This window comes from Ctenopharyngodon idella, chromosome 20 (assembly GCF_019924925.1).
Source record: "Ctenopharyngodon idella isolate HZGC_01 chromosome 20, HZGC01, whole genome shotgun sequence".
NCBI classification, from domain to species: Eukaryota; Metazoa; Chordata; class Actinopteri; order Cypriniformes; family Xenocyprididae; genus Ctenopharyngodon; species Ctenopharyngodon idella.
The window spans coordinates 26658121-26680587 of NC_067239.1; the positions used below are offsets into that span (position 1 = coordinate 26658121).

Genomic DNA, 22467 nt, shown 5'->3' on the forward strand with positions numbered 1-22467 from the left:
ACTATTATTGTAGTAGTAGTAGTAGTAGAACTGTTTTTTTGAAGTTACAATCTATTGTAACTTCACAGAAAAGGCCTGATTATTTTTATTTATCTATTTATCTTTATAATTTGCTATATTCAAACCTAAACAGTTGATTGGCTAAAAAGGGAGTGATTTCTTTTTTTAGGAAAAAACAAAAAAAAACCTAAACTAATTATCAGAATATATTATTGGGTAAAAGGCTAAGTGGATTTCACGTCAAATTAGTGCCACAGGTCCGTTGGCCATTGTTGTTGACAGAAAAGTTTGGGGTTACGGATCAGCCCCTGGTATCCTGGCAACAGCAGATGTGTGTCCTAGCTGTGTTCATCACCCACATTCTGGAATGTTCCCTGAGGGAGGCAGAACCCAGCTGGGCCTGTCACACCTAAATGCCAAACAGACTTCTGATCTTCTATCTGGGAGAAACAATAGGGGTTGAAGCGCTTAACTCACACTCTGTGTTTGTGTTTAGTGTAATTACAGTGAGAATGTGCTTTCTGCAAGGGATTAATGAATTTAACATGAAGCTGAAGCCGTTATCTGAGATTTTTATCCAGTCTTGAACTCTGGTAGCCCATACATTGACCAGCAGGCCATATCACTGACAAGTGCATTTCTTTTTAAATGTTTATAGTGAAATAAAGTGCAGATATCATTAACTCTAACACAATTAACCTAGATTAAACGCTGTTTTATTAAAAGATAAGAAAATGCTGAAAGCAGTACCAGAACCATCAAGGACACTCAAAAACTCAAATACTGCATCCCACAATGCAATGCACCAAACTTGACCATTTATTCCAGTTTGACAAATGAACTGGAAGCAATATCAATCTCCGGTTAAACTCATTCTTGCAGTGTTATTTTAGTATTATTTAGATACTTTTATAGTATTTATTAATATTTTGAATTAGCTTTAATTTTAATGCTTTTAGTTTTCATTTTCATTTTAGTCTGTTTTAGTAATTTTATGTGCTTTTGTTGTTTTTATCAAATATTTCTGTTTTATTTCAGTTAATGAAACCATTTAATAATTTTAGTTTTAGAAAATGACAACACTACTTTCTTCATCAGTTTTTATATTTTGTTTTCTCAGCCTTATTTCAATGAACAAAAAACATTTTTAATAGTTTTAGTTTTAGAAAATAACACTGCTTTCATCTTTGGTTGCCAAAAGTTAAGACAGTTTTAATTTAAGCATGTTTGCTGTTCCATGCTGTTCAACATATTATGCAATATACAACATATACTGTGCAGTATGCAATAAGCAGCACACTAATTTTCCATTGTTTAAGTCCCCCTGTATTCAATAATTTTATCCCTTAAAACTCATCTTTGATCACCAAAATTACGTTTAAACATTTTTTCCTGTGAAAAAAAATTCTTAATGCCTTAAAATAGCTTGAATGTTACTCTACACCTTTGGCTCATTTAATATACACAGATTCATGAATATGATAATTAGCCCCGCCTCCACTCACTCGCACGAGCTCAGGAGATCCACTCGGTCAACTTACTGAGGTAAGCGCTGCACAATGGTATCGCTTTTTAAAACATCCGATACATAACAGTAATTATTATGATTAGCGTTTTGCTTGACAACGTTATCAAACAGCTAATAATGTGTTGCTAATGTTACACAAACCATATTCAGTCAGACAGCTGCCTTCTAACAATCAGTATCCTTAGAAACGCTGTGAACAACTCAGAACGTCAGTGTAGAAAGGCATATAGTTCATCATAACATCGTAATATACATCATACACCCGCTATATTGCTAAATCTACCCGATTTTTCATATCAACAGAAAAATATACCGGGATAACCTTCTTTTGAGACTCCCTTGCGCGGTCAGTTAATGATATGCTAAAGCCCGCCGGCACGTTGACGTGATTGGTTACAAGGTAGTTTGTGACGTCAGAAACACCAGCGATTTCAAACTGCGGGTTTGAGACTGTCATTGGTTTACTGCAGTTTTAAAGAGAAAATACTCAGCAATGGTGTTGACTTATGAATTTGCACATTGTTTGTCTTAAAGAAAGTTATAAACACCAGATATAGACAAATGAACAACATTGAAAACTTGATTTTCACCACAGGGGGACTTTAATATCGCCATAGACCAGGGGGTGCAAAACTCATGCTGTGTCCACACCATGTAATTATCGTAAATAAAGCTCTGTATAAATATGTAACTGGAACTGGTGTGTTTAATTAGGGTTGTAACTAAATTCTGCAGGGCTATGGACTGAGTTTTGCATGCCTGCCATAGCCAAACTGTCAAGACATTTAATTGATTGCAAAGTAAGCATCACTGGTGATAGTTGAGGTCTATGTGCTGTGTTCAGGTTCACAGTATTGGCAGTTAGAAAGGATCTTTGACTCTGTCTGCCCTCTACGGGGTGTTTCTCCTGTCTGTGTTAGATGACATTCAAAGCATTGACCCTCTCTCTACCGCTCAGGTCAGATCGGAAGCCTGCAGGCCACCCAGATGACTCACGAGGCGGTCATTCGGGATCTGGAATCGGAAAAGTCTCGTCTGAAGGACAAGGTGTTACGTCTGGAGGAGGAAAGAGGGGCATTGCAGAACAAATGTCAGACACTGGACGAGAGGCAGAGACAGCAGATTGTCTCCCTGGAGAAGGTACGGATCAATCCGATGCAGTTTACTGAAAATGGATCAGTTTAGGCCTGCTTAGTGTTTGAATACTTTCTGGTTGTCAGACATCACAAGAATGATACTACACTACAAAAATGGCTCAGAAAAGGGAAGTCAAGAAAAGCTCTAGCAGCATTTTTTGAAGATGCCACTTGGTTTGATATTTTATATCTAACTTAATGACATTTTTAAGTGTTCAAATATGTTTTGAGGGTACGATTTGTATTGCACCATAAGATCTTGAAGCATAGTTGGTGTGTGTAGGAGAGATGGAGCGAGGAAGAACTCAAACTTGCAGAATCTGTCTGTAAGTAGCTCAAACATCAATCTTCTGCGGAAACATTTATTTCACATGAGTTCCTCTGAGACATCATTAGCTTGTGTTTTAAGCATATACAAGCCCATCTCGCGTGTTAAACACTAGCTGCTTTATCACAGCTAAATCCAGACCTCAATGTTTAATTCAAAACACTCAATCCTCACTGCAAGACCTCAGAAAATATGTCTCTTTGTGGACGGTCGGTTTGATTGAACAGGAATTCTTATTTTTCAATGGTTTCACTCAGCCTGGCAATCATTTTTCTTTTGCGGTGACAGCATGGCTATTTATTTGACTCGCTACAGTATGGCATTTCGTGCTGTTTTCACGCAACAATCTGCTCTAGCAGTTTGGCTTTTTGGCTGTCCTGTCGCATTTAGGTTTTGTTTCATTATTAATACGTTGAGAGCCCCAATAAACAGATTGTGAGACTGTGGGCTTGTTTTTGCTCCTGAAATACCCCTCTCAGCAGTTTTAGAAGTAGACATTTGAAAACTTTTAAAAGAGCCATGGCTCAGTCCAGTCATTCCCCTTCTCTCTTCCCATAGTTTACTGTCATTCTCCACTATTTTTGTCTATTAAATGAAAGTCTCTTCGAAAAAAAAAAGATATAAAAGCTGTCACTGGGGCGGTACCCTTTCAAAAGGTACATGTTTGTACCTAAAGAATGTATATTAGTATCTCAAAGGTACATATTGCTACCAAAAGTGTACATATTAGTACCTACATGGGCATATATTAGAACCTTTTTAAAGGGTATCGACCCAGTGACAGCTTTTGTACCATTTTCTCTGAGTCTGAGAACAATGACTTTAAGAATAAATGGCCAGGGAACATGAGAACAATTTCACAAAAGAGTAATCCATCTAAATGTCATGTTACAAATAAACTACTCTTCTTTTAAGGATTCTTTGATTAATAGAAAGTTCAAAAGAACAGCATTAATTTAAAACAAAAATCTTTTGTAACATTCTAAACGTCTTTGTTTCTTTTGATCAATTTAATACGTCCTTGCTGAATAAAAGTATTCATTTATTTAAAAAAAACCTTTTTGACCTCAAACTTTTAAATGGTAATGTGTAATATTCTTGTTTTTGTGTCTGTATATTTCCAGCTCCAAGAGTACCATGGTACTACCATGGTAAATGTTAGTATTTTTTTGTTTGAGTATCAAAAATACCATTGTATGGTATGTGAGTAACTAAAATACTAGCGATGGGTCATGATTAAGGTTGCCAGGTCTGAGTAACAAAAGTAGCCCAATGGCCTGTCAAACGTAACCCAAAAATACCCCAATGCGATTTTCTTCGTCAGGTGGCTGAATTCTCTATTGAATTTGTACATCTGGGGGTTGTTTTGAGGGTGTTGGAGCACCGAAATCGCACGTAAGGGGTTGGAAATCAACTCGCAGAAAAAAATAACCTGCAGCAACAGCTTGAAATTAGCCTTTGGCAACACTGGTCATGGTGGATGACTAGTGTCCAACAACTGACTAGTTGATTAGTGAAGTCTAAATCTAATTATTCATTTTTTAAATTTAGTTTAGTGGTGATTGTTGATTGGCATGTTAACATTGTTTTTTGATGGTCCGCATAGTAAAAACCCCTGAAAAGTTGCATATTTAAATTCAATATATAATATTCAGTCACTTAAAATGTATTGATTAAAAGAAATTGGATTTGTTGATGATTAATATACTCTGCCCGGCCAAAAACAAAAAAGTCGCTGTTTGGATTTTAATGGGCAAATACTTTATTACAGTGATTTATTATGTTTTTAGCATGTTATATGTTTGGCATTGGTTCTTTTAACCTTAAAAGAGTGTGCAGCTTTTCATTTCTTAAACAACCATGTATTAAGATGTATCATGGCCATATTCCAGGATGACAATGTCAAGATTCATCAGGCTCAAATTGTGAAAGAATTGTTGGGAGGGAGCGTGAAGAATCATTTTCACACATGAATTGGCACTGACCTTAACCTCAGTGTTTGGGATGTGCTGGTGGAGACTTTACAGAGTGCTCACCTCTTGCATTGTCAATACAAGATCTTGACCAAAAAATGATGCACCTCTCAACATTTATGGAAATAAATGTTGTGATGTTGTTTTCATTTATTAAAATTTATTTCAAATTTATTATTTTATTAAAATTTGGTATGTAGAATAATTGAAGTATCATGGTATTATTGGCTGTCTCTTTAGTCTGCTGCTGTGTGCTTGAATTTCAGGATAATTCCCCTTTGAAAAGGTCTCATCAAGCTTTCTCTCTGTTTCTTTCTGTCGCCCACATCACAGTCTGTTAGCAGCACAGCCTTGAGTTAGGTGTTACTATGACAACTCTCACCAAAAAGAGCGGGAAAGCATTGTGGAGTGATTCACTCTGCTCACACTTCTGCTGGTCTTATAATGGAAGTTTATTTACTTGCGGGGCGGTTGCTTTACAGTGTCAGTGTTTGCTTTGAAGGTGTCTTTCAGTTTTCACTGTTATACTTTTAGATTGGATTCATAACGTTTCTGAACAAGAGACCTTGTCCCTTAATGATACCTGTCTGTATACATTTCATTGTTACTCTAACGTTTACAGACTCACTTTCACTTTGTGTCCTGATTATTCATGTGAATGTGAAATGGGCTTTATAGCACTGATGTGTACTTTTTTAAATAACATATAATGAGAAGTGATTATCTAATTTAATCGATATTAAATGTAATTTCATGAGGAATTAACATTACTATGAGAACTCAAAGCTTCCTTCTCAGTCTAAAAAGACCATTTATTAAAAACTGCAAAAATGACTCAAAAACCCAAAAACATCATCACATTTGAATTATATGATGTTTCCCCAATGTTGAATAAAGAAGCAACTTGCATTTAAAAAAGTAGTCATTAAAGTCTATGCATTTCAGTTTATCTTTTTGCTGTTTTGCTGTTTGCTGTTACTCATGTAACTATTATTAAATTAGTACTTTTATTCAACAAGAACGCATTAAATTGATCAAAAGTGGCAGTAAAAATATGTCACAGAAGATTTCAATCTCAAATAAATGCTGTACATCAAAGAATACAGAAAAAAATGTATCACAGTTTACACAAAAATATTAAGCAGCCCAACTGTTTTTAGCATTGATAATAATAAGAAATGTTTCTTGAGCAGCAAATCAGCATATCAGAATGATTTCTAAAGGATCATGTGACACTGAATATATATATATATATATATATATATATATATATATAATATACTGTATTTTTATATAAGCATCAGACCATCTTTTAAATACATTTGTTTTTTTGTTTTTTTTTCTCAACAGTCACTTCGAGAGGAAAAGCAGATCTATGAGAAGGAGCTCATGAACTTGCGTGCCAAATATGAAGAGGACACTGCTCACTTTAAGGATACCCACAGTCGGGCAGTGGAGGAGCTCTCCAGGAAGCACCGGGCCGCTCTGGAGAACACCCAGAGTGTCTCAGAGAAAGAGAAGAACCGCCTCCTGTCCGTGAGTGAACTCTGTCACAACACCCATCGCTGTCAGCTGTGGCCACATACAACTTTTTAAACACTCTCAGAGCTGTCCTGTCGAGACATCAGCATGACTGCACTTTACACATTAGGTTCAGACTGAAGAGTAACTCACTGTCTAGCATCAGTTATAGAGGTGTCACCTTGGGAAAGAACAGGAAGTTCCTTTGAGCACAAGTGGAAGATCAGGGAGAACAATTGTAACAGGTTGGGAACTGGAGAACATAATAATTTGACAAACCGTATTTAAAATGTATGAGTTTTTAAAAAACAATTATTAGTATTTATTTATAAGCACACGAGGATCCAGTCTGTCTGCTGAGATAATAATCAGGTACAGAGATAGATGAAAGTTGATCCAAAATATCGTTATATAGCAAAGCTATTTTTTATAAACTGATATTTTCGTTCGCTTGTTAGTTAGTTCATTCATTAGCAAGGGTGGAAAGAGTACTGAAACAAATATAGTCAAGTAAAAGTACCATTGGTGGCAAGGGGAATTCCAAGGGGAGTCGGATATACAGTACATGTTTAGACGCAGGTCAGATGTCCAGATATTGGATATGTATCTGATTTAAAACCACATTTGGAAGTGGCTCAGAACGGATGCAAAAAAAAAAAAATCCGACCTGGAATTTTTTGTGACAGTGTGAACACAGCCTAACATATCTTACACTTAAATATATAACTACTAAGTTGTTAAAAAATGCATCTTTTTGGTCATGTCTTATCTTGCCTTGGGCATTAAATGAACCAGAACTGCCACTTCAAATAAAAAAGGAGGTGCATGATGCCTCTAAAAGCTCCAGATTTTCTAAAGAACTAGAGAATAAATGTAGTTTGTGGAACTTTAGAAGGTTTTCCAATGTAAACAGGCTAAAAAATACATTTTGTTTTTAATCATGACTATAGTGGTCGACTGATATTGATGGCCGATGCCGATATCTTAGAGAGCAGGGTGGCTTATGGCCGATATAATTATTATTTATATCGCATATACATATGATATGCAGTTTTTCGCGTGCATATGATACGCACTTTATGGCGTATAATACGCACTTTATGGTGTATAATACGCACGGACCCCACACCACTAATCCTACCCAAGAATACCAAGCGTATTATATGCACACCATAAAGTAAGTATCATATGCACACGAAAAACTGTGTATCATATGCACGCCAAAACTCATTTTGGCATATATATTCCACGTGATTACATGTGCGTACTATTGATACGTTGAATTTTACATACAGCACACAGTGAAAATGACATGAATATAGTATAGTGGGAAACTTAATATAGCATATAGTTTGAAATCGAAAGTTTAAAGTTTGTCAATCGTGTGCGTCCAGTGACAGCAGAAGTCTCCTGTCTGCATTCAGTTTGCACAGGCCGACCGTTACACACAGAGTAAACAAAATGTTGACTGTAAATGGGAAATTATAGTGTTTGCCTTTTTATTAGCCTACTAATAATAGAAAAGGAAACGCTATAAAACTTTTTCGTATACCGTTTGCTTTCTTTGTTTAACAGTTCTGTCTAATAACATATTAGATAGGACTGTTAAACAGAGACCGTAAACTTATGAAGACAAAGAATGGGAGCGTTGGTTTTGCGTTTTTTCACTTATACTTTCTCCTAAAAGCAGTAGAGAAAAAGCTTATAATTAGTGGTCGACCTATATATCGCTGATATATAGTGGCCGATATTTGACTTTTTTTTTTAAATATCGGTATCAGCCGATAAGTTTATGTGTTTGGCCAATGTGTCGGAAACGGGACTTTTATTTTCACAGCGATCAACGATCACATCTCTGTCAAAATAAAAGTCCCGCTTCTGACACATTGACCAAACAGATAAACTTATCGGCCGATACCGATATGTAAAAAATGCCAAATATTGGCCACTATATATATCAGCCTTGATGATATATAGGTCGACCACTAATCATAAGCTTTTCTCTACTGTTTTTAGGAGTGTGTGTGAGTGAAAAAACGCTAAACCAATAGAGAAACAGAAAGGGAAAGCGCAGGTGCCTCAGCTCCAGGAGGTTTGGTTGAAAGGAAGAGTGCAGTACCCAGCTTGGCTTCCTTGCCTCGTTAGGCACAACAGTGCAAATTTATCTCTCACACACTCTCACCTCCGTCCTGCCTCCATCTCACCCTCTCCACCCTGCTCAAAGTGTCCCAGACAGGACACACTTGATCTTTATTGATTTAACAATGAGGCATAATTGTTATTTCCCTCATCAGCGGAGACAGGTTCGTAAATAGCAAACGTAATGACTAAACCGTCTGTTTTGATTTCAATAGCTGATAGCATATGAAATGAAAGCATACAAAGCTGCACGGAATTGACTCAGTCAGAGCGCAATCTGTCACCCTCCCTCAAAATAGGCAGCTGCCAGCAGGCCAGCACATCCACATCCAAACAGTTCACAACTACTTAATCTTTTTGTAATTATAAATCACACACAGCATATTGTTAGCTGAACATAGCAGAGCAGCAGTTATTTCTGTTTCCGGTTCAGAGATCTTCCCAGGGTGTGCGTTCATGTTCAGCTCACTCAAGTCAAAGTCTAACAAGGATGTTGAGATTAATGTTTTTAATGTTTGTTTTTATCGTTTTAATGAAAGAAGTCTCTTATGCTCACCAAGGCTGCATTTATTTGATCAAAAATACAGTAAAAACAGTAATATTTTGAAATATTATTGGAATTTAAAATAACTCTTTTCTATTTTAATATATTTTAAAGTGTAATTTATTCCTGTGATTTACCCCAGTCGCCAGAGTCACATGATCCTTCAGAAATCATTCTAATATGCTGATTGGGTCCTCAAGAAACATTTCTCATTATTATCAATGTTGAAAACAGTTGTGCTTTCAAAATTTTTGTGAAAATCGTGATATCATTTTTTTAAGGATTATTTGATGTATAGAAAGGGGAAAAAAATCAATTTTTGAATATAATTTTTAATATATGTCATTTGTAACCATGTAAACTTCTTTCCTGAAACTTTTGAATGAAAGTATTAATTTCTTTAAAAAAAAAAAAAAAAAAAAAATCTTACTGACCCCAAAGTTTTGAATGGTTGTGTATGTGTGGATAATGTATAATAATAAAATAAGTATTAAATAAAAAGTAATTATGCAAAACATTATATGTGAAAAATATAAAATTTACTGTAGATATATAGAATCGCATCTAACATAAAAGTTTGTAAGTATATAAATTGGTGGTGTCAAATCGATTAATCGCGATTAATCGCATCTAACATAAAAGTTTGTAAAATATATATATATATATTAAAAAACTTTTATGTTATATGTGATTAATTGAGATTAATCGATTTGACAGCACTAATATACGTATATATAGTGTGAATATTTTGTGTCAGGACCAGTTAAAATGTTGGCAGTGCAAGCTTTTTTTTTTTTTTTAAAGAGGTTCTTACAATTGTGAAACTTAATTATTTTCACCTCAGCATTGTCATTTTCCTTTGGTGACTGAATCGAACCATCTGAGCGTAATTATAAATGCTAACAGGTAGCTTTCTCCAGGTGCTATTGACCTTTTCATGCAAATGCAAGCAGTGTGGTATCCTAATAATGCATATAGTTTCAAAATACTCAATCGTATTTACATTTCCCATAATTTGAAATTGTTGCATGCATGCTAATGGATCTAATTTTCTCACTTTATCTCATTCTGAAAAGTTCTGTCCACGCTTACAGAGATTACGCCTGCCCAAAGCCGGCCTGCTCCGCCTTTATCACCTGCTGTCAAACCTGTATGACCCTTCAGCAAACCTTTGTGCTGGTGGACATCGGCGGTGATGCCGCAGCAGCAAGCAGTTAATCACATTACAGCATGGCTGCTTTGGGCTTATCGCACCGACGCTGTAGCTCCCGCCACTCTCAGAAATGGAAATGCGGTTTGAAAAATTGAGGCGCAGATGAATAATCAATGAGAGTGGCCTCTGTTAGAGTGTGCTGCTGATTCACAGCCTTGTACAGAAGCAGCGTGACGACCATGCTGACGTCCTATTTTAGAAGAAGCCTAGGGCCCTTCCACTCTCTCTTTCTCTTTCTTTATCTTTCTTTTCCAGAGCGCATTCGGTTTCTAGTGTGTGTCCATAGTGCGTTTGGTGACTCACTACTCTGATGACAGACCTTGTAGCATTAGAAGAATCTTTATTTTGGAAACCTCCACGCATCGCATGTGTGCGATTTGAATTTTATATTTTCTGGGAGGGAGATCACAACTGGATTTTACTTTATTTGACATGGATCACAGCACGGATCCATTTTTACCATCTTAACGCGTGTCTTATGTCACTGAGGCAAAACCAGGACTCTCAAGAGGTTCCATTTGCATATTAGTGTGCCTTGAATTGGGGATGGAGTGAATTATGCACACCTGCCGGCTATACTGAGCGCTCAGCCCATTTGCTCGTCTGTGCTAACCATCAATTTTTTAAACAGGCGTACTTAAGACCTCTTTCTCCTCAAGGCCCACGCGCCCGCATACGCACAGGATTTTCACTGCCTGTTCTTTTAGGTGATGTGTATATGAATATGCACAGAAATGAAGCGACGTGGGTTTGATTCGTTGTGGACTTCACTTTAATCAACATGTGCAAGGAGCGCGCCGCTGCTCTTTGAGATAAGCGGGAAAGATGATCTTGTCTCTGTCATCTTTAATTTGTCAACATCTATTGCTCGGCTATTTCTTTTAATGTATGTTAGGATATATATATATATATATATATATATATATAAGCAAATAAATTAAATAAATGTTTCTATATTTCAAAGTATCCTGAAAATAATGTATCTTGGTTTCCACAAAACTATTAAGCATCACAACTTCTTTCAGCATTGATCATATTAATAAATGTTTCATGTGACACTGAAGACTGGAGTAATGATGCTGAAAATTCAGCATTACCATCATAGGAATTAATCACATTTTAAAATATATTAAAATATAAAATAGTCATTTTAAATTGTAATATTTCACAGTATTAATGTTTAAATAAATGCAACCTTGGTGAATAGAAGAGGCTTCTTTCAAAAACATTACCCCAGACTTTTGAATGGTAATGTATATTCATTTCATGCTTCTTTTTGCCTTATTAAAAAATAAATAAAGAAATAAATAAAGAAAGAAAAAAAACTATAATATCAGCTGAAATATTCTATTAATCTAAGTCAATAGGAGATATTCTAACTTTAATCTTAAATATCTGCAAAATGTTTATTGAATTCTGCACATTAAGTGGCTCAGGCTGAATTAATTGCAGATGTTTAATTCTTAGAGTTAGGATGTATAACCAGAATATTTGAGGAATATTAATTCAATACTACCTTGCAAGCGCAATAATAAGACCCATTGTATTCTCTGACTGTGGTGGGCAGGACACAATCAAAAATTGCATTTCATTTTGTAAATGTCACAGGATGGCTATGATTAGTTTCTGTATTATTATTTTCGTGGAGAGGTCTAGAAAGCTGAAGAATCTTATTATGAATAATATATAGTTATTAATTTCTTCTCATGCCTTGTTTTTGCATTGCAAATCTTGTCATCTTATTTTTTCCTACTTCCTGAGACAGATATTAAGTGGATTTTCCAAGACACTACCCTGACATGTTTGAAATTAAGTTCCAGACAGTAATGCCTTCAAAATGCCACAGCCTAAAAAAGAATTTTATCATGATTAAAGGAATAGTTCATCCAGTAATGAAACTTCTGACGTTATTTACTCACCCTCATGTTGTTTCAAATCTGTATGAGATTCTTTACTCGTATGGATTTGGATCGACATGAGGGTGAGTAAAGGATAGATTTTTCAATTTTTGGTGACCTATAACTTCAAAATGTGAAGTAATAGACTAATACAATTCCTCAAACACATGTTTGTCTTATCTCCAGTAATATAAACTGTTTCTCACATGTTTGTAAGCGGTCGTCATTTGTAATCAGCATGTTCTGTTGGATTTATAGGAGATGGAGGATCAGTTCGAGAAGGAACGTAACTCTCTAGAGGAACAGAAGACCCTTTTGCGAGAGGAACTGGACAATCTACGAGAGGAGCTCACTGCTAAACTCAACATGGCCAACAGTGAGGTACAGTAATGTGCTGAAACCTTCATTCAGGCCATATATAATCAATAAAACACTGATCATGGACTATTTACAACTGCACCAATAATGTAATTATTTCTAATAATCAGAGTAAAGACTTAATCGCAGCAAACCTCTTCACTGCTGTACATGCAGTTTTCATTATTTTGATTATTTGCTAAGAATTGTGGTTATTTTTACCGCCATTATTCACATACCTTAATGCACAGCACAAATGATTAACTCACATATAGTTCTGTAGATGTGTTACTGGCCTTTAATCTACTTGCAAAACATTTCTATGGATTATTTGTTTTTTGCGGTGACGCGCCTAAAATGTATTCATTTCGGTGTCTTCGACCATCATGTCGCACAATGCTGTCAACATGAGCTCAAGCTGCATTTAAAAGTGCTGTATGTAATTTTTTCTTTGACTGTACTAAAGCATAAAAATACCATTATATGTTTGTAGATATTTAGGAAACTAACTGCTAAGTTCACATACTTGTTTCTCTGAAAAACAATGCTGCAGCCAGTTATTCTACTTTGAAATGTGCGTTCGGTGTCGGAATGTCTGTTTTTGTTTTGATCTGTGTGATCCCGCCCACTGCCAATTTACTCAATAGTATTTTGACACTCTGGGTTGCCAGTTGGCAGAAAACACAGCATATTGCAGCCAACTGGGTCAGAGATCGCAGATTCTACCCGACCTAAAAAGCCTCGGCATCCATCTAAAAAGCTCTGTGAACAGAGGCATATTAAAATGCAAATACATTAGCTGATCAACTGTCATTTGTGCTCGTTCCTGTTGCGTGTCCTTAATCAGGCAACCCGCGTCGAGTCTGAGGAGAAGGGTGCGGGGGAAACAACTCTCTCCAATATTTTGAATTCGGACTGCAGTACCGATTTCAAACACTAGCAGTCAATATTACATACTGCACCTTTAAGTCCATTTTTTTATGCCCTTCCCTCGCTAACCTCCCTCCGTCTCGTTCACTTGGATGTGAATGACATGCATGAGTGCTCACTACTGGCGGAACCCTTGTAAAGCTGTCCCTTAAATGGAACGCCCTGTAAGCAATGCGAGTTGTTTTGTGACGTTACAGTTGTGTTGTTTTGTGGTCTATGGATCTGCTTGAAGTGTACACGTTGAGTAGACTCCCTCGGTCAAAATCGAGGAATCGAGGGTCTGTTCACATAAACTTCCCTCGTCCACTTGACGAAGTTGAACGCACTTCAAAATGGCGGTGGGTATTCCCCCAAGGGGAAGTGCTTGGAAGTTTGCGAGTGTCTAAAAGTGGAGTTAAACACTGCCTCATGACAGCATCGTCCGTGTACATCACATGTACATGTGCACTTTGTCAGATTGGAATAGATGTGATTAAAGTGCTTATTGCGATTAAAATCAGCATACGCCACATGTTTGACTATAATTATGGCTACTACGGTTATGAGCTTAATTGCATCAATTTGATCAAAGTATTGTGTTTACATGAGATAAAGTTTAATCGCAATATCACCTAAATCTCATTATAATCGCATTACAAGGGTGCGTGTAAATCCACATAGTCATTGGAACTCTTGCTGTTTAAACTACAGCAAACTGCTGCATTGCTTAGTATTGTCCACTCTTTCAAAACCTTATGCTGTCTCTGTGAAAGTGGTTTAGCAGGTAGAAAGGAAGGCATGGAAGCAGAGGGAGGAGGTGATTGATGTCAGTGTCATGTGTTTATCATCTCATTAGTCTCAGTGTGGTTTAATGGGCTTGCAGTACACAAATCTGGCTGGGTCCCTTGTAACTTAGACACAGCTGCAAATGGGCCAAGGAGACCCCTGAAGAGAAGCAGCATCACTGATTATTAACCTATCATTCAATTTAGCCAGGTTTCATTTACTTTTTGAGTCATGCTTGATAAGCCCATCACAATTTTCTTAAATGAAAATGAAGCTCTGGACTTGCTAGATCCATTTTAAGATGGTATCTTTTTTGAAATATAACCCGAATTCCGGAAAAGTTGGGATGTTTTTTAAATTTAAATAAAATGAAAACTAAAAGACTTTCAAATCACATGAGCCAATATTTTATTCACAATAGAACATAGATAACATAACAAATGTTTAAACAGAGAAATGTTATACTTTTATCCACTAAATGAGCTCATTTCAAATTTGATGCCTGCTACAGGTCTCAAAAAAGTTTGCACAGGGGCAACAAATGGTTGAAAAAGCAAGACATTTTGAAAAGATTCAGCTCGGAGAACATCTAGCAACTAATTAAGTTAATTGATATCAGTGCATAACATCATCAAAAGATCAAAAGAAACTGGAGAAATTTCTGTGCGTAAGGGACAAGGCCGAAGACCTTTATTGGATACCCGTGGTCTTCGGGCCCTCGGACGACACTGCATCACTTATCGGCATGATTGTGTCAATGACATTACTAAATGGGCCCAGGAATACTTCCAGAAGCCACTGTCGGTAAACACAATCCGCTGTGCCATCTGCAGATGCCAACTAAAGCTCTATCACGCAAAAAGGAAGCCATATGTGAACATGGTCCAGAAGCACCGTCGTGTCCTGTGGTCCAAGGCTCATTTAAAATGGACTGTTTCAAAGTGGAAAAGTGTTCTATGGTCAGACGAGTCCAAATTTGACATTCTTGTTGGAAATCACGGATGCTGTGTCCTCCGGGCTAAAGAGGAGGGAGACCACTGATTGAACTGTTCAAAAGCCAGCATCTCTGATGGTATGGGGGTGCATAAGTGCATACGGTATGGGCAGCTTGCATGTTTTGGAAGGCACTACGAATGCTGAAAGGTATATAAAGGTTTCCAGACGACATCTATTTCAGGGAAGGCCTTGTGTATTTCAGCAGGACAATGCAAAACCACATACTGCAGCTATTACAACAGTATGGCTTCATCGTAGAAGAGTCCAGGTGCTGAATTGGCCTGCCTGCAGTCCAGATCTTTCACCTATAGAGAACATTTGGTGCATCATTAAACGAAAAATACGTCAAAGACGACCACGAACTCTTCAGCAGCTGGAAACCTATATCAGGCAAGAATGGTACCAAATTTCAACACCAAAACTCCAGAAACTCATTACCTCGATGCCCAGACGTCTTCAAACTGTTTTGAAAAGAAGAGGAGATGCTACACCATGGTAAACATGCCCCCGTCCCAACTATTTTGAGACCTGTAGCAGGCATCAAATTTGAAATGCATTTGCATTTTGTGCATAAAATTTCTGTAAAATGTTCTATTGTGAATAAAATATTGGCTCATGTGATTTGAAATTCTTTTAGTTTTCATTTTATTCAAATTTTAAAAAAACGTCCCAACTTTTCCGGAATTCGGATTGTATGGTATCTGTGGTTTCTAGCTGGTCTAAGCTGGTCATTAGCTCATTAATCATTGAGTATGTTCCAAAATCCAGCCTATAAGCTGGTAATGACCAGCTGGTTGCTGGTTTGTTGCTGGTCGAAGATGATGACCAGATAATGACCAGCTTCTTGCACCATCTAGAAACCAATTATCCACCTAAGCTACTGTACATATTTAGCCATGCTCCCCACTTGAAGGCTGTTTCAAAATGGTTGAGTTGAGTCTTAAAAAGCACTAAATCATTCAATATTTATGTGTTGTGCAGTATTTTTATGTGCATTAGGGTACTGAGTTGTTGATTTAGAAACATGATAACATCAACATCTCGAACTTTAAGAATGTGAGAGACTTTTAACAGTGCCCATGAAAAGCATCTCAGATCAGTCATGTAAGAGGTTACATTTCGGTTAGAATGCTTAGAATGCGGTTAGAACCGACCCAGACCTGTTAAATAGTTGGTTTAAGTCTTGCCTCATTCATACAGTGTCCATAACACAGAGAACATACCAAGCATCTGCTCAAAAGCAAGTAACTTCTACTGTTCCTCAGGTGAGTCGACTCCAGGAGCTGGTGAAGCAGGGAGAGCAGGGGCTCGGTTCTGCTGAGGGACACATCTCCAATCTGAAGGACGCCCAGAAGAAGCTTCTAGAAGAGCTGGATGCCACACGAGCCAGACTCCGAGAGACCAGCAACCTCCTAACAGCCCTTCAGGTCTATTACCAATGCAATTACTCTAAAAACAAAATAAGAATGGGACTTCATACTTTAAAGTCATGTAGCTCAGCCGATGCTGCCAGCTTTGCAGACATTTTTTTTTTATTAAAGGTGATGTGGGTCATTTTAAAAAAAAATATATATACTGCTTTTGCTCTCAGTTACCATGAATAGCTTCTAAAAACACCTGCAATGAGTTCATAATTTTGAGATGTGTAATAGGTGCCCTGTTGAATTACACCCACCTGCGTTTTTGGCCCCTGTGTGACACTTCATTAGAGAGGCCTCTTCATGGTTCCTTTTCCTGTGTCCTTGACCTGAAGCACAGGTTCTCTGAGTGACCATGCATAATGAATCAGTGTGTGTGTGTGAGGAAAAAAACTGAGTGAGTTGAGAAATGAAAATGGATTTCCATTTCCTGGCCCCAGTATGATTGATAGCTGTGAAGAAGAGCCCTCCCTCTCGTCCTGAGTGCCGCGTGTTAGACCTCACAATTACGGGTCATGCGCTTAATGGCTCATCAGAGCTAATGTTCGCTCTCGATCTTTTCCTCAGGGAGAGATGGAGACTCAGAAACAACAGCATGATGCCAAACTCATCTCCACCAAAGAGGAAGAGAAGCTCAAAATGGATAAGATGGCCCTGGAGCTCGAGCTGAAGTGGACTGAGACACTCAGGTAAGAGCACATGTTTCTATGTTACATGAGAGAGAGAGTTCTTGGAAATGTGCCTTCAGAGACATTTACTTACCATGTCGAATAAGGGTCGTCACCAAAATATGGGGACAAACATGTCCCTTAAATTTTCAGTCATTAAAAAGACTTCAAATAGTCAAAAAAAAAAATCTCCATATAAATGACGTCACTGATAGGTGACGCACAGAAAGTCGGACATGTCCATGTCCTGGTTAAAAATTGCTTATTTCTCTGGATTTAAACATTCTTGGAAACATTTGGGATAATGTATGTACACAGGTCAACAAAATATGTAACATTGTTCTAGTGGTTTTTGGATATTTTAATCCAAAAATCCTACATATTGTGCCTTTACTTGTTTTTTTAACATTAGACAGATTTCCCTTTTTGGACAAAAAAGTACAGCTTAAACTTAGTGCAAGCCAAGGTCCAAACAATTGTGAAAAAAACAAATAACAAAAATGTAGTTATTGTGTTCTAAATAATCTGTTATAATTTATAATGTAAAATAGATAAAAATTAAAAATACTTTTTTTTTTGTTTGTTTATTTATTTGACATTAGTGCAAGGTCCAACAATTGTTTGTTTGTTTATATATTTTTAATAATTATGTTTTAAGCATTAGTGCAAGGTCCAACAATTGTGCAAAAAAGGAAATAAAAAAGTAATTAATAATATATTGTATTTTAAATTGTATTCTAAATAATAACTTATATTATAATTTATAATGTAAGATAAATAATAATAATAATTAAAAATCCATGTATTTATTTATTAGTTTGTTTGATTGTTTTATGGGTGAAGTATAATTAATAACAATAATAATATTCACATATAATATTTATTTATTTATTCATTAATTTATTGGTCATTGGTGTTATCAGTGTTAAAACTTTTGGAAATAAAAAAGTTGTGGAAGGGTAATTATGTAAAAGAATACTTATGTAAGTCATTAAATCAACATTTTAAATAACCTGACCATTTTTTCCCATGACATGAAGGAGAGTAAACGATGAGTTTTCATTTCATTTTCAACGATGATTTTTTTCATTTGTGGTTGAACTGTCCGTGTAAATGGTTTGTCAACAAGCAAGGCACTTCTTATGACACAGCTTATGACTTATATACCCTGTAAAGTTCCCAACAGCTGTAAGTGTTTTGGCATTGCCTCAGAAAGCACTGTCTGCCTAATTCATTATCAGCAATGCTTACAACCAGTGCTTAATATCATGGGCCTTCGAAAAAGACAAATAGGTCATTAGTATAAGTCTGAGTTGAAATAAAACAAAGGCCATTAAGAACATTTGTGTGCTCATAGTTTTGCAAAGTTACCAATTCACCACTATAATATCCCCTGAAAACGATAAAAATGAGCTAACTGGGAAGGTTGAAGTTGAATGGGCTCTAAGCAGGCACTCAACATGCTTAAACGACAAATCAACAAGGCATTTATTGGATTTCATCCTCTGTAGCTCATTTTCCACAACATTTGCTCAGGATGGTGCCCTGGAGCATGATATTTAGACTTAAACTTGTTATTTTGGGGAATGTGGACCAATATAGAGCTTGTTATTGCTCAAAATAAGTGCTGGTAATGATGTTGGATCTAGGTCGAGAGCCTCATTTTCTAAGAGACCCCTGTTATGAATTTCTAGGAGCTTCCATTACTTCACAAATCCTAAGCTAAATTTGAAATGATCTCAATTAATATCATTTATGGTGCTGAGGACTTATGTAATGGACTTTTTAAGAGGTCTAGTCCATTGAAAAAAGTATTGATTGGCTTTACAAAAGGAATTTTACAGTAGAAATTCCATGTGACAATGGATGAAATGCTAACGGGCTGCTAATGATGCTAACAGACCGCTTTCCTCAGTGTGTCATGTTTATAAGCATGTATTTCTCTTAACAATGCAGGAAAAGATATTCAAGCATCATCAGAGGACAAATGTTTGGCAGACTTTGTGTTGCCAGAGTTGCAAGAGGGTTTGTTCATCATCAGGCCAATCTATCAGACACAGGCACTTGCATTTTTTCAGTCTTAAACCATCACTGACTTCTTTATCAACACTTGGATTTACATTGTGCAATTAAGCTTACAGCTGCACGGCACGATGAAGTTCATAGAAACTCCAGATGGATCCTCCCCTTCGAGGCAGCGCCGTCTGGATATCGCAAGCATGCGTGTGCCGAGTGCAACAAATCAAAACTCTTTATTTGATTTTTGTTTGCTGCACTGACAGCTTTGCACTGAGATCATTTATGAAGACAAATGGACTCTTTCTAAAGGTACATAAAGGCTATAAAGCCACATACAGCAACATCTGATGAGCAGAAGTGCTGGTTAATTCACCACCTCCTCTTGTAATGCACCACATGACTGGATGAGTCAGTTCCTAAGTGTTTGTTCGTTTCTGACTTAGCAATAATTTTAGAGACAGAACTGTATTAAAATTTCCCCAGATGTCTGAAAAACCTCTGGCTACCATACTCTTAAATGTTTGGAAGAAAGAGGAGTGATGGGTTTGAATACGACTAGGCTGGATTTGAACATGCCACTTATAAAACATGTCTAACCACTTGTCCATAACTCCAATTTGTAATTTTGCTTTTTGTCTATTCATTTGTCGTATAATGCATACTTGGAATAATTTTGAAAGTTATTTTGCAACGTTACATGCTGTATTCATCTAAAACAATTTTATACAGAATTTTGCTAATTCTTTTTCATAATTATGAATAATGTATGTATTTATATTATATTATATTATATTATATTATATTATATTATATTATATTATATTATATTATATTATATTTGAGAAAATTTTTGTATCTTTAAAAATGTTTTTGTCAGACTGCAGGACTACTTAAAATGAACTACCATTTTAAATGAGTAAAAGGCAAAAATGTGATTTTTAAAATTTTGAAAAATGTAAAAGAAAATATACGTATATTATATTATATTACATAAATGTTTATTAAATTAAAATACATGCCATGGCATGTTTTTGATATTTATACATTTATATAATATAATGTAATATTAAATCTTTAAAAATGCATAGTTAAAGATATGCATTTTCCCTTTTGCAATTATAGAAATTTATATTTAAGTCATTTATATTTACATTGTTCATGCTGACTTCATCCTGAATGAATAAATAATAAATATACATATTTTTATAATTATATCGCACCTTGTAAACCCCAATGATGCTTTACAGTAAATAAATGCTGTTCTGCAGTATATTATCATTTAGAGATTTTTGCAACCAGAATTGAAAAGATAAATCAGTATGTGTTTTAAAAATCCATTCACGTCTCAGTGCTTATTGCTGTGGTCTCAGGTGGCTTTTAAGGTGCCCGGACCCCGTTACAGCTTCCATTTCCTCTTAAGCAGCAATTAAGACTAATTTCACACCTTTAAAAGGTTTCCGCAGTGTCTCTCCGAGTGTGTGCGGTACTCCGTGCTGACTGTTATTTGGGCATTTTTAGAACAGTCTAAAGCCCAGACATAATAATCATGGATTTAAGCCCAGCGCCACACTCTCATGACGTCCAGCAATTACACCACATAATGTGGCGGTTAACCTCTTCTGTGACCTCCGCTGCTGCGGAGCAGAGAAATGTAGGTACTTTAAAAAGATCTGCGGAGCATATGAATGGGGGCCGGCCCATTTAGCAGCCTATAATGATCAACGGACCACTAACCCAGTTGAGAGCTTTATTTATGTGCTTTTATATTTAAATATATGCAACACCAGAAACCAAACCTGTCCTGTTTTTATCAGATTTCTGTCAAAAGGTCTCAGCAAAAAATGTATAAGCACTAAACAGTATGGTCATTAGTGTGTATCTTTGTGTGTGTGTCCACAGGCAAGAGTGTAAGAAACTGCGTGAGGAACTGCGTGAAGAGCATGAGGAGAATAAAAGGTCAGCGCTCACCCAGCTGGCACAGAATAAAGATCAGGAGATGTGCTCCGCCAGAGAGAGCTGGCAGAGGAAGGTGGAGGACCTCCTAGAGCAGGTCAGAAACACATTAATGCAACTACTAACACTGCAAACATTTCTGATGTTGAGACTGCTGTGATAAACCTATGGGGGCCATTTTGTGCTACTCAAGAAAAGTATAAAACAAATTGATCAATCGATTGAGCAACTAATTTATATTAATGTAAATAAATAAATGCAATCCTACAAAAATAATAATAAAAACAGTCAAGATAGTGAAAAATGATTTTCAGTTTCAAAATAATGATAAAATCAAAGTTATATATTTAATATGTGATCATGCTTATTGCATTTTCAGTTTACTTGCTACTTTTCTTGTCAATATCAATTTATTTATCAATGTTTTGTTACAGATTTTCATCAATGTTATGTTTTTATTTCATTAATCAGCATATTAGAATGATTTCTGAAGGATCATGTGGGACTGAAGACTGGAGTAATGATGCTGCTGAAAATTCAGCTTTGCATCACAGGAATAAATTACATTTTACAATATATTCAAAAGAAAGCAGTTATTTTAAATTATAATATTATTTCACAATTTTACTGTTTTTACTGTGCTTTTAATCAAATAAATGCAGCCTTGGTGAGCTTAAGAGACTTTTTTCAAAACATGAAAAAAAATCTTACTGACCTTACTGTTTGTTTAAGCATCCTCTCCAGACCAAGACAGCAACATTGGCTTAACTAGTTATTCAAATCTGGGATGGCGCTATGTGTTTATTTGACCAATGGCAGATGAAGAGAGTGTACAGAAAACCTCATATTGTTTTTTGCAGTTTTGTTTGTTGAAGAATGTGGCTGAGAAATTGCACAGTTTATCTTAATAGTAACAAAAGACTACATGTAAACCTACAGTAAGCCAGACAAACAAGTCAATATGGGGAATACATGTTTTAATAAACTGCAAACCCCAAAGACACTTTTTAAATGGATAAAAGCATCAGTGAAATACAGCAGTAGTTGAAAATCTACCCCTGATCCACACTTTAATATTAAG

The 22467-nt window shown here is 36.2% G+C and overlaps 1 protein-coding gene across 3 annotated transcripts in view; it reads left to right on the forward strand.

Annotated features, from left to right (window-relative positions):
* Positions 1-22467, forward strand: part of fam184ab (family with sequence similarity 184 member Ab) — a 131299-nt gene that overhangs the window by 51465 nt on the left and 57367 nt on the right. For all 3 annotated transcript variants that reach the window (XM_051875504.1, XM_051875506.1, XM_051875505.1), the window contains exons 5-10: positions 2487-2668; positions 6316-6501; positions 12539-12661; positions 16594-16755; positions 17314-17435; positions 21333-21483. In XM_051875504.1, the coding sequence (XP_051731464.1) occupies positions 2487-2668; positions 6316-6501; positions 12539-12661; positions 16594-16755; positions 17314-17435; positions 21333-21483 (926 nt within the window). The remainder of the gene's footprint in view (positions 1-2486; positions 2669-6315; positions 6502-12538; positions 12662-16593; positions 16756-17313; positions 17436-21332; positions 21484-22467) is intronic.